At 35.5% G+C, this 11,821-nt stretch overlaps 1 protein-coding gene across 1 annotated transcript; it reads right to left on the bottom strand.

The window, feature by feature from the left end:
- Positions 1-398: 398 nt before the first annotated feature.
- On the bottom strand, positions 399-6,813 carry LOC143545930 (pyrophosphate-energized vacuolar membrane proton pump 1-like). Its single transcript, XM_077037706.1, has 8 exons — positions 6,563-6,813; positions 4,728-5,302; positions 3,800-4,179; positions 3,345-3,431; positions 2,941-3,271; positions 1,796-2,206; positions 1,114-1,173; positions 399-644 (listed from the first exon to the last, which is right to left on the bottom strand). Exons 1-8 carry the CDS (start codon positions 6,810-6,812, stop codon positions 441-443), a joined length of 2,298 nt encoding a protein of 765 aa, XP_076893821.1. The 5' UTR covers position 6,813; the 3' UTR covers positions 399-440.
- Between the last annotated feature and the right edge of the window lie 5,008 nt (positions 6,814-11,821).

Below are 11,821 nucleotides of genomic sequence, written 5' to 3'. Positions count from 1 at the left end.
TGTGATGGTCAATCTATCTATCCCGATGATCTGGCATGTACAGAATGAAAACTTCATTCTCGATTCTACGAGAATTTTTATGAAAGCCTTTCATTTGCTTCTCTTCAATGGAAGTTTGATTTTCCCATAATGTATCCTATGTCATAAAGACACAAAACTCATACCCATAGTCACCCATCTAAAAGGCTAAGAAATTGTGGCAATGTCATAAGACCAATTGTTGCTTCTTGTATCCTCTAAAAACAGAGATACACTATCGTTTACGAAAACCATAAAAAGACAGCAACCATCTAAAACCTAACTGGTCCAACATAAAAGAACAAAAAAAACATGTTCCAACATCATCATCATATCATCATCATCATCTGACTATCTATGAACTAACATTTTTTTCTTAAAAAAAAGAGGGGTCAACTTAGGTGCTAAAAGATGGATGTGGACTACAGTTTAAAGAGCAGACCACCATGAGCAGCAAAGAAGGGTGCAAACACAAGTGACTCCACAGCCATGAGTTTGATTAGAATGTTGAGTGATGGGCCCGATGTGTCCTTGAGCGGGTCCCCGATGGTGTCACCGATCACAGCGGCTTTGTGCGGTTCAGACCCCTTTGGTCCCAGGGTCCTTGCATGTTCTGATGCGCCAGCCTGTACAATAAACAAAAATGGTCAAAAATAATTCAAACATGTCAAATGCGTCAAAATAGTTCAAACAGGGCAAATGAGTCGAAGTGGCTCTGGTCAAAAGCCGCCAAAAGTGTATTTTGATAAGTAAAATTACTCAAATTTCTATTTTATTGAAAAGCAAGATTATTGAATAAAAATAATATAAGCTGAATATTTGAGACACTGACAAAATTTTAAAAAAGTCCAACCCATAAAAAATTGGGCCTTTTGACCAACCAGCCTGATTTGCACAACCCATGAAAAGTTGGACCTTTTGACCAAACCAGCCCAATTTGCCCAAGTCATAAAAATGGGGCCTTCTGACCCAACTAGCCAGATCTGCCCGACCACCCCGATTTATCCAACCCATAAAAAATTAGGCCAAATCGACTCAAATCAGCCTTTGCCCCCTCTGAAACTTTCTGATGATAGCATCTAAACAATTATTCACCTCAATATACTTCTTGGCATTGTCCCATGCACCACCAGTGTTTGATGCAGAAATCGCCACCTGGACACCACAAACCGGTCAACTTTTCTCAATAAATATGTGCTCATTGAATAACAACTTACCAACTTTTTTGGTGGTGTCTTTAACTAAGGTAATTACAGAAAACGTCCTTTTTCAAAGAAGTTTCAGTCCTTTTCACTAAAAAGGTGTTAACGTTTTGTGTTAAAAGTCTAGTTATATGTCTTGCACATGAGGGCATTTTGGCCATTTTACCATTTTAATGGAAAAGTTTTTAAAATGACCAAACACTGTGCTCAAGCACAAGGCACGCGACTGGACTTTAACATTAAAGGTTAATCTCTGTTGGTGATAAAGACCGAATGTTACAACTTTTCAAATAAAAAACTTTTCGCAATGACCTCTGTTAAAGAACACAACCTGCAACTTGACGCAAACAGAAAAAAAAAAAAAAAAAAAAAACACTAAAGGTGTAATTACTCTAACATGCAAAATGACATGACTTAACAAAAAAGTCACCACTCGTTAGCAAAAACAACTGAAAATGTTACACATGTCTTTTGTGATTCCCTTGGTTAAAAGACACAATCTGTAACTTGGGATAAACTGAAAGACGAAAAGTAATTTACTCTAATAAGTAAACTTTTACAAAAACATGCATTACCTGAACACCAGAAACCAGTGCACCAGCAAGGACACCCGAGAGAGTCTCAACACCAAAAAATGTGCCAACAATTAAAGGAGTGAGCATAACAAGTGCGCCAGGTGGAATCATTTCCTTAATAGACGCATCGGTTGAGATTTTGACACAGGTGGTGTAATCGGGCTTTGCAGTGCCTTCCATGAGGCCCGGGATGGTGTTAAACTGCCGCCTAACTTCCTCCACCATTTTCAACGCAGCACTGCCCACACTCTTCATGGTCATGGCGGAAAACCAGTACGGAAGCATGGCACCGACAATTAGACCGATGAACACTTTTGGGGTTAAAACGTCAACGGTTTCGATGCCTGCACGGCTCACGAAGGCTCCGAATAGCGCTAGTGAGACTAGTGCAGCTGACCCGATAGCAAATCCCTAAAAATAATATAAATGACTTTTAAGAATCATCATAAATGATCATTTGATTTTAAATAATCTAAAGAGTTCAAGTAGACTCTTTGTCATATCGTTGAATATTACGAAATTAAGGGTGTTGGGTCGGTTTGAGGCTCAAACCTAAGAAAAAATCAAAAAATAACCCAAAATAAGTAATTGGGCCTAATGCTTTTGTTAATTAAAATGCAATTGATCATTACACATTCGGACCTACAATATTTAGGTTCCACCATTTATCAATTCCATACAAATTAATTAAAAATCAGTTTTATCGTTTTCTCGGTCATGCTTCGGTTCGCTTTTTGGCTGACAGCAAAACCAAAACGGAACTGAGAAATTGGTGTAAGAAAAACATAAACCAGTCAGTTTTTCGATATGGTTCGGTTCGGGGCCTTTTTTTACCATTTGGGCTTGAAAATCTTGAGCCGATATGAATAACCCAAAATAATTAATTTGGGCCTAAATCTTTTTGTTAATAAATGTCTGGGCTACCCTATGTATTAATTATTTAATTTTTTATTAATCTCTTAAAATCGCTTTATGCGGTCATTGCTGTTTTCAGTTCGGTTCGTTTTTAAAGTTTTCGGTTGATAGCATTATAGCAAAACCAAACCGGAAACCCAAATCGTCAACCGGGTTCGGTTATTTCAGCCCAGTCACATCACCTATCACTCCAGTCACAGGTCTGTTATCTAAAATCTAAAACAAACCACCTTTCCAATGGCGGCAGTGGTGTTCCCAGCAGCGTCAAGGGCATCGGTCCTCTCACGGATCCTATGACTCATACCCGCCATCTCAGCAATGCCACCAGCATTGTCACTGATGGGTCCATAAGCATCGATAGCTAGACCCGTGGCAATGGTGCTAAGCATACCGAGAGCAGCAACCGCAATACCATACATTGCAGCGAAGCTGAAACTAACAAAGATGCTGATTGCTATCGCAAATATAGGAATAATCACAGATTTGTATCCCAATGCGAGACCAAATATAACGTTTGTTGCAGCTCCGGTTCGGCAGGAATCAGCAACATCTTGCACCGGACTGCACACATTGAAAACTTATAATAATTAAAGAATTATGTATAAAATTAAATTTATATGTAAGATAAATATACCTGTAAGCATTGCTGGTGTAGTACTCAGTCACAAAACCAATTATTAGTCCAGCCCACAGACCGACACATACACACAAGAAAAGTTGCCTGCAACAACATCAAAAGTTAGATTAGAAAACCTAATAAACTTGGGTATCAGCAGTGCATGAAACCAGAAAAAATCCGATATAACCAAAACGAAATATAACCAAACGCAACCCAAAACCGACGGTTTGGTATAGGTTTTCTTCAAAAATAAAATTTATTTGTGTTTTAATTTTTATTTTTTTTGAGTGGAGTAAAAACAGGGTAAAATGGTGTAGCCCGAAAATTTAAGGCCCAAAGGTATAACAATCAGTTAACTGTTAATAAAAGAATTTAAACCAAACGAATTGGTTTTAGCCGGTTTGAACTCAAAACCAAGCCATGCACACCCCTAAAATCTGCAAATGAACCAATAAGAAACTTTTACTTACCAGTTGTACACGACTTTCTGAACACCAAAATTAAATATTGTGAAGGATGTAGGTAGCCCAATGAAACTAACGACTGCAACACCAATAGTCATAAGAACAGTGGAGATGATAAGTTGTTTCTTCAATGCTGATTGGATTTCATCAACAACTTTGATTTCAAAGAAATCCGTTGCAAATAAAGTGGTTATCAAGCAAACAAGAATCCCAATCGAACTCACAAGCAATGGATAACACATTGCAGTGAAGTCGTGTTCGATTCCAAAAGATGAAATGGAAGCAACAACAAGCGCAGCACATGATGACTCAGCATATGAGCCAAAAAGATCGGATCCCATTCCAGCTATGTCGCCGACATTATCTCCAACGTTGTCGGCAATCACCTGTGATAAGAACATGAACCTTAAAAACACAAACTATGTTTTAACACCTATAATAAGAACACAAACTATTCGAGTAAAGCTCGAGCTTGACTCGTTTATTATTTAGTTCTTTTTATCATAAAACTTTTTGTAATTATCAACAATATATAAATATATTAAAAAATTATATTATATAAATATTAGGTGCATTAAGGCTAGCGAGCCAGTTCAAGCTCGGTAATGAAGTTCAGAATTGTTTATTGAACAAGCTTATTTTTAGGCTCGAGCCGCCAGTCTCGAGTAGCTCACGAGATTTTTTGGCTTGTTCAGACCGTAACCTCAAACCACCTAAATCATTTTATTAAAAAAATAGATTATTACCAAAAGATTAAAACAACATAATTTATGTGTTAAATTTTATACAATTTATAAAGTTTAAACAAAATGTGTTGTAGGTCAACACAACAAGGCCCGGCTCATTTCAACCGATAACAAACATTTTACATTTCGACTTACTTTGACTTGTTACGAAAAACAGATAATATCAGAATTCAGAAATATTCACTTACAGCTGGATTCCTGGGGTCGTCTTCCGGAATGTTCCGTTCAACCTTCCCAACAAGATCAGCACCAACATCAGCAGCCTTAGTATATATACCTCCACCAACTCTTCCAAACAGAGCCATCGAAGACCCACCAAGCCCATAACCTGTTATCGCCTCAAAAAGCCCTTCCCAATCATCCCCATAATACAGCTTAAACAGATTGATCGCAATGTACAAAACCAGAAGCCCGTTTGCAGCAAGAAGAAAGCCCATAACCGCACCCGACCTGAATGCAGTAACGAATGCTTTCCCAACACCTTTTCTAGCTTCGAGTGTTGTCCTTGCATTAGCATAAGTAGCTATTTTCATCCCGAGAAAGCCTGATATGATCGAGGTGATAGCCCCGAGCAGAAAGGCGATTGTGCTGAATGCAGCGGTTGCAAGTGCGGGTTTGCACATCATAGTGACATCATATGTGCACCTTTGGCTTTTGGTGCTGAACCCCTCGACCGAGCCCAGAAATAGAAAGATCAAGATTGCAAAAACCACCATGAAAATACCAACGTATTGATATTCGGTAAACAAGAAGGAGGTTGCACCTGTTGCATTCGAAGATCAGAAAAACCAATTAACCGAAACGAAACCGAAATATTGACAAAACCAACCAAAATAATCAGCCCGGACTACTAGCTAACTGTATGGTTCTTTTTTTTTTGTTGAAACCGGAAAATTAAAGTATGGTTTTCGTATGCTTCGCAGCCTTTATCAAAAACCAAACCCTAATGAACCGAACTACAACCGAACCATATTGAATAAAACATATACCTACTAACAGGTCATTAATGAAAATATTAGGCTAAAATTCATCTTGTTAGGCAAAAGTTTAATGCCTAAAGACATATACCTATTAACAGGCCATTAATAAAAAACTAGGCTAGCATTCATCTTGTTTGGCTAAAAGTGTAATGCCTAAATTCATTAATAAGCCATTCATGAAAAAGTTAGGCTAAAATTTATTATATTAGGGGGTGTTTGGGATGGCTTATTTTCACCAACTTATATCTTCTTAACTTTTTGAAAAGTAATAAGGTGTTTGGGATTACTTATATATATGAGTGGAAAAGTTTCATAAGTTACAATATTGTAACTTATTAACTTAATGAAAAGTTACAAGGAGGCAAAATAAGAAATCCCAAGCACCCCTAGGCCAAAAGTGTGATGCCAAAATTCATTTTGTCAGGTCAAACTTTTTTGGGCTCAAACATTGTCAAGCCCAAATGTGAAATTAAAAATTAGGGGTGTGTAAGAAACCGAAAAACCGATCCGAAACCAAAAGGACCAAAAAAATCCAAACCGAAACGAAAACCAATGGTCTGGTTTTGTGTTTTTGTATTGCATGAAATAAAAACCGAGGGAGCCGAACTAAATATGCAACTCAAATATAGTATTTGACCAAATGTATAATTATCAATAAGTTAAAAAAAAACAAAATTATTTATACCTATAAATTCATTATTTTCGACCAACATTTTTTTTCCAATCTTAAATTTTTAAGCTCAAATGGAAAAACCGAAACCAAACCGAACGGTTTGGAAAATCAACCCAAAAACTAAAGTTTCTGTTTTGGTTCCGAAACCTACCCACACACACCTCAACAGAAAGCATCAGGAATCACAATAGGACCACCAGTTCACTTATCCAAACAATCATTACACATTAACATATTATCATTACATTCAAACAAAAATAACTTTATCAATCAAATCAGATCTTAATTCAAATGAACACAGTTAATTAAAAAAATATCCTCAATTGATAACACAAACCCAAATAAAGAAAAACATAAAGATCTAACAAACCTTCAGAAATAGCACTCTGAATCTCAGCGCACTTAACCACAACGTTATGATCATTAACCCCTTCTTCTTCCTCAATCAGGTAATCATCATACCCATTCTTATTATTATTATTACTACCACCGCCACCACCCGGCGTGAGCTTCACTTTGGACACCAAATACCACTGAACCAACGAAAACACAATACCCACCACCGCACACACCGGAATAATAACTTCCGTCGCCACTTCTGTCAAAACCGCCGGAGCCATTATAATATAATAATAATAATATCGCCGGAGTGAAGAAGCAAGCGGTGGGTATTTATAGTGAGAGAGACAGAGGGTGAAGATAAGGTGGACACGTCAGCAGTTAGGGTTATTCGGTGCAGCCGCATGTTTAATCTTAATCGGACGGTGGATGTTTCATGATCGATCGGGTTTAAGGTTGTGGAAACATTTGGCATTTAAGTGGCTGATTGTGTTTTTTTATTTTTATTAAAATGGAAATCCGATTTATATATTGTTGTTTAAAGAAATTATTATTCTTTTTGAAGTTATTGGTATCTTACTTTTGTATCCTTTGAATATATTCTTTGTTATCCTTTTTTCCTTTTAAAAATTTATGTAGGGTGAAGTCGAGTTTACAAGTTTAATTAACGAGAACTTGGTTATGGTTCACCTCTTTTGTTACAGATGCCTGCAGATGTGATTCGCAGACTGCTAAAATAATCTGAATCAACCATTCTACACAGACATAAACATCAAAACAACCATTCTACATAAACATAAAAACAACAATTCTACATAAACCAAATACAACCTAAACTTTTCATTTGTTTTTTACTCAAATCCAACCAAACTTTTCCTTAAGAATACATCCCAACTTGTTCCATGAGTCTTTGTGCAAACTCAACTCTTCTCTAATGACATTGTTTCTCTCTTAATGTAAGTCAAACCTAAACATTAACAAAATGGATCAAAAAGTAAAATTAAAACGAAAAAGGTCAAAAATCAAGAATCCATCCTTATAGGTTTCACTTTAACACGATATTATTTTACCCAAAATGTAAATAAATAAAAAAACATGAACCTGATGTAACGTTTACATGATTCCTCACCAACCAGCTGCATAATATAATATTATATACACAAAAATCATTATTTACTCTTCAAACCCCAAATCGAAACCAAAATCAAGATATGGGTCTTGAAATTATTGAGCCTAATACTTGCATTAGAGGCTGCTGCACCAGCGATTCAATCCCTCTGCATCTTCCTCCTTATTCACAAACAATCTTGTTTCCAATTGCTAGAGGTATAAAGAGAGAGAGAGAGAGGCAGCGACGTGAGGACGGTTAGGGTGGTGAAGATGACCGGCGCATCGCGGCGATTCAGACGACGCGGTGGCGACGGTTCTAGAGGAGGAGAGGTCGATGGTTGTAGGGGAAAGGAGATATTAGGGTTGGAGGTTCTGAACGTATCTGATGTAAAAAAAAAGAATAGAATATGTTAGAAGACTATGATCCATGTCTTATAAGAAAAGAGGGTGCGCATACATTTTTTAATGAAAGGTCTTTCAGAAAATAAACACATTGCAGACCACAACGTCTGCGCATGGTCTACGCGACGCAGATAAAAGAGGTCAGGAAGAGCTTTTGAGAAAAACAAACAGCCTCTAAGACATGTACCAGATATTTTGTTACATCAACTGATAATGTTATTAGTGTGCGTCACTTTTCATGATTATGATTTGAGTAAAGTTAATTATTGTTTTGGGTAATCACTCTTTTAAAAAGGTTAAAAACAATAAAACATAGTAGTAGAATTGTTACTTAATGTTTTTATATATATATTAATAACATTAATGATAGCTAATTAGCTAATTTTCAGCTTTAGAAAGGAAAAAGAAAAAAAGAAGAAGAAAACAAATTTAGCAACTATCAAATATTTCTCTTTTAAGTCTTTAAATTGAAAAGATTGATGTAATTTCTCTTTTTAAACTACTTCATTGTTGTTTTTGTTGGCCTAGTATCTTACTAGTGTGCCTCATTTAATGAAAGTTTGTCGTTCAAAAAAAAAGAAGAAAAGACAAATCAGGTTTCATCAACTTAAAATATCGTAAGTAATGATTTTAGATTATTGATTATATCTATGTTGAACTTTGAGTTATTTGAACTTATTGATGCTATCCTTCAATATAACGGAAACCGAATTCTAATCGAGTAAAATGATCAGTCTGAATAAGGCGGACCGAGTAATCAAACCAACTGAAAATGAAAACAATTAACCAAACTTATTTAAACTCCCATTCGAGGTTGGTGGGTCCAAATAAAGCCATAGAGTGCATAGAGTCGTGTGCAATAGATAACTCTTCATTGCCACTTGGTTTGGTTTGGTTTGGTCCACCTACTTATCTACTTTCATATAAATCGAGAATCTCATCGGTGGCTTGTAATTGGTAAACATCTTCTTCACATCTACCTATATATTTTCTTTTCATTTTATTATCTACTATAAAAAGATAAAATAAGAAAACAGTAATTGATTTCTCAAGTTTTTTTATAACTTTTATTTAACATTGTTTGGAACCACTCTCGATACCTAGATGGGTCTTTTTAAGACGAGATTTTAATCGTTCATATCTATTTTGACGGTCCAAACATGACTTATCTAAGATCACCGTGAAGGAGGAAACACATCACTGTGGAAAAACTTCATTATGCCAGGTTTCAAACTTCTTAAAATTTTAAGTCTTAACCATTATCTTCATGTCATTGACCAGAATAAAGTACTATTGATTCTATATTCGATTTTGCAAAATATCTTTATTTTTATTTGATTCTAAGTATTTTCTTTCATCTTTTTTTGTTTCTTTTTCCTTTTTTTTTTTCGTTTTTGAAGAGCACATTATATTTTTGAATAGTGAAATTAAGATTTCAAACATGAAAGATTTTTATCATTCCGTTGTTATAGACGATACTCTCAATTTCAGGTTATCAACTATATCTTTTGGGCTCGATTGCTAGGGCTACTAAATCAGGTGCAATTACGTTTGTATAAAATGTGACTCAACCCCCCATAATCCTTTGAAGCAACTTTGCCCATTTGTGCTCTTTCGTGTGATTGCTTAAGGCTTTGATGCGTTAACTTGTGCTTTTTGAATTAGTAATCGTTGATAGTAATTGGCAAGTTCTGATTTTGTTTTATGTTCTTGCGCACACTATGTGAAAGTTGAATTTCATAATCTTCTTAGGATTATAATCCTCTTTCACTTTCATCTTTTGGTCAAATGTGTGCCTATTTGCTATTTGCTTGGCGTAGTGTTGGTGAAATATATAGGCATTGATAGTTTTTACATATAAAATTATGTTAAACTGATATGTTTTACATGTGAAACAACATTTGTAGATATATTTTTTACATGCAAAAAATTTCCTAGACGTTTGGTGATATACATCCTAAGAGGTTGTGATTTAATTAAGTCGAGATCGTCTCTTGACATGGCCGAATCCGAGGACGACAGGTGCGAGTTTCTCCACTTGCAATTTCTATTGCAACAGTAGTGGTCTAAAAGACAGATTTCAACCAAATATGTTGGTTGTGTAACGAGTTAATACTGCTGACTTCTTATCATGGTAAGGCTTTTACCTTTTGAATGGTGTATGTAGTTGATATACATCAAGGTGTTAAGAGGCTGCGGTGCGTTAAGTTAAGATCGTTTCTTGATATGACAAAATAGAAGGGGCAGCAAGTGTGAGGTTCTGCAGTTGCAACCTCTATTGCAACTATGACGGTCTAATAAATAGGCCTGAGCAAATTTTATATCTACATATCTAATACAAGAAAATACCATGGTCAAGTGATTAGACCTGATGCGATTAAATCTTTGACCAAGGTGCATACTTGGTTTCGAATTTGGCACTAATACTCTATCCCCGAGTTTATATAAGGATAGAAAAGAAATGAAATGGATGGAAAGAAAAAAATTATTGTGTTCCGGAGGTTTTTTTTTAGGAATGAAAAGAAAGGAAAGAGAAAGTTGTATTTCTTATTTTCATTAAATGGAGGATAAGAAAACATATGGAAAAAAAACAAAGGGAAGGAAATGTTTTCTTTCCAATTTGAAAAGAAATGGGAATAAAAGAAATGAAAGACAAAATATGAAATCTATGAAAACAAAAAAATTTCTTACTTTTTTTTTATCTCTCATAGTGAACTCGGGAACAAAGTGTAAGCAACTTTTTGGTTTTTTCAAAGATATCATTTACAGTTTAAGTCCCTTAAGTTTAACTATTGGATTAATCAATCACAAAGTTGAATTGGTAATGTTTGGTATGCAGAAATGAAGGACATAATGGAATGTAGCATTGTAAGGGAATAGAAAAAAATGGTGTTTGGTTAGTCAATGCCTCAATGGAAAGAAATCACCAATTACCTCGTTCATTCCATTTCCCCCCTAAAACAACCTAAATTAATTCCATCCACCACCTTGTTTTTTTTACCCATCCACCCTCCACCATAACAAAAAAAAGACAAAGTAATGATTCATTTCGTTTGCACATGATAACCAAACATTTCAATGGAATAGCAATGATCCATTTCATTTATTTTTCTATTCCATTACCTCGTCCATTCCATTCCTTTACTCATTCTATTACCCTATATGAAACAAGATGTTCAATCATATTTTCAACTACATTTCAATGGAATAGACATATCAAATTTCTTAAAATTGAAGTTTGTATTTTCAAATTTAGCATGTAGTTTTACAATTTCTAATTTAGATGCATCTAGTTCAGCAGTTAAAGTTGCTATTTTCTTTTAGCGTCAAGATAGATGCAACCTTGTTGACTTAAATCAGCTTTTAGTTTAGAAATATCTTTTAGTTGAGCATCGATATTTTCTTTATATTTTATATCATGAGCCTTGTATATGTTGTTAGCCCATTTAACATCCTCCATTTGTCTAAAGGTGGTTTCATTTTGAAGTCTATACATTTCTACTTTATAAGCACAATCAGAAGAGCATAGTTTAGTTTTTACCTGGTTGGAGTTCGGAGTTGAAGTTACCATGAAAGTGAATTGAAGCTCTTTCATCAGATCTTCAGTCTAGTTCTCCTCTCCCACATTGTCAACTTGAGCCAAATTAGCCAATTCCTCTCCCAAGTTGAGTGCCTTCATCCAATCCTACCATCTAAACTGCTGTACAATCATAGCCTTATCACTGTTCAATCATGCTCCTCCTCCTTACCCCACTGGTACCATGGCCCTTTCCCCATT

Source organism: Bidens hawaiensis, unplaced genomic scaffold (genome assembly GCF_021521415.1).
Source record: "Bidens hawaiensis isolate Kalapana, Puna unplaced genomic scaffold, B.hawaiensis_p1.1 tig00014098_1, whole genome shotgun sequence".
NCBI lineage: Eukaryota > Viridiplantae > Streptophyta > Magnoliopsida > Asterales > Asteraceae > Bidens > Bidens hawaiensis.
The sequence above is the reverse complement of the archived record's forward strand: the minus strand, read 5'-3'. Positions and strand labels throughout refer to the sequence as shown.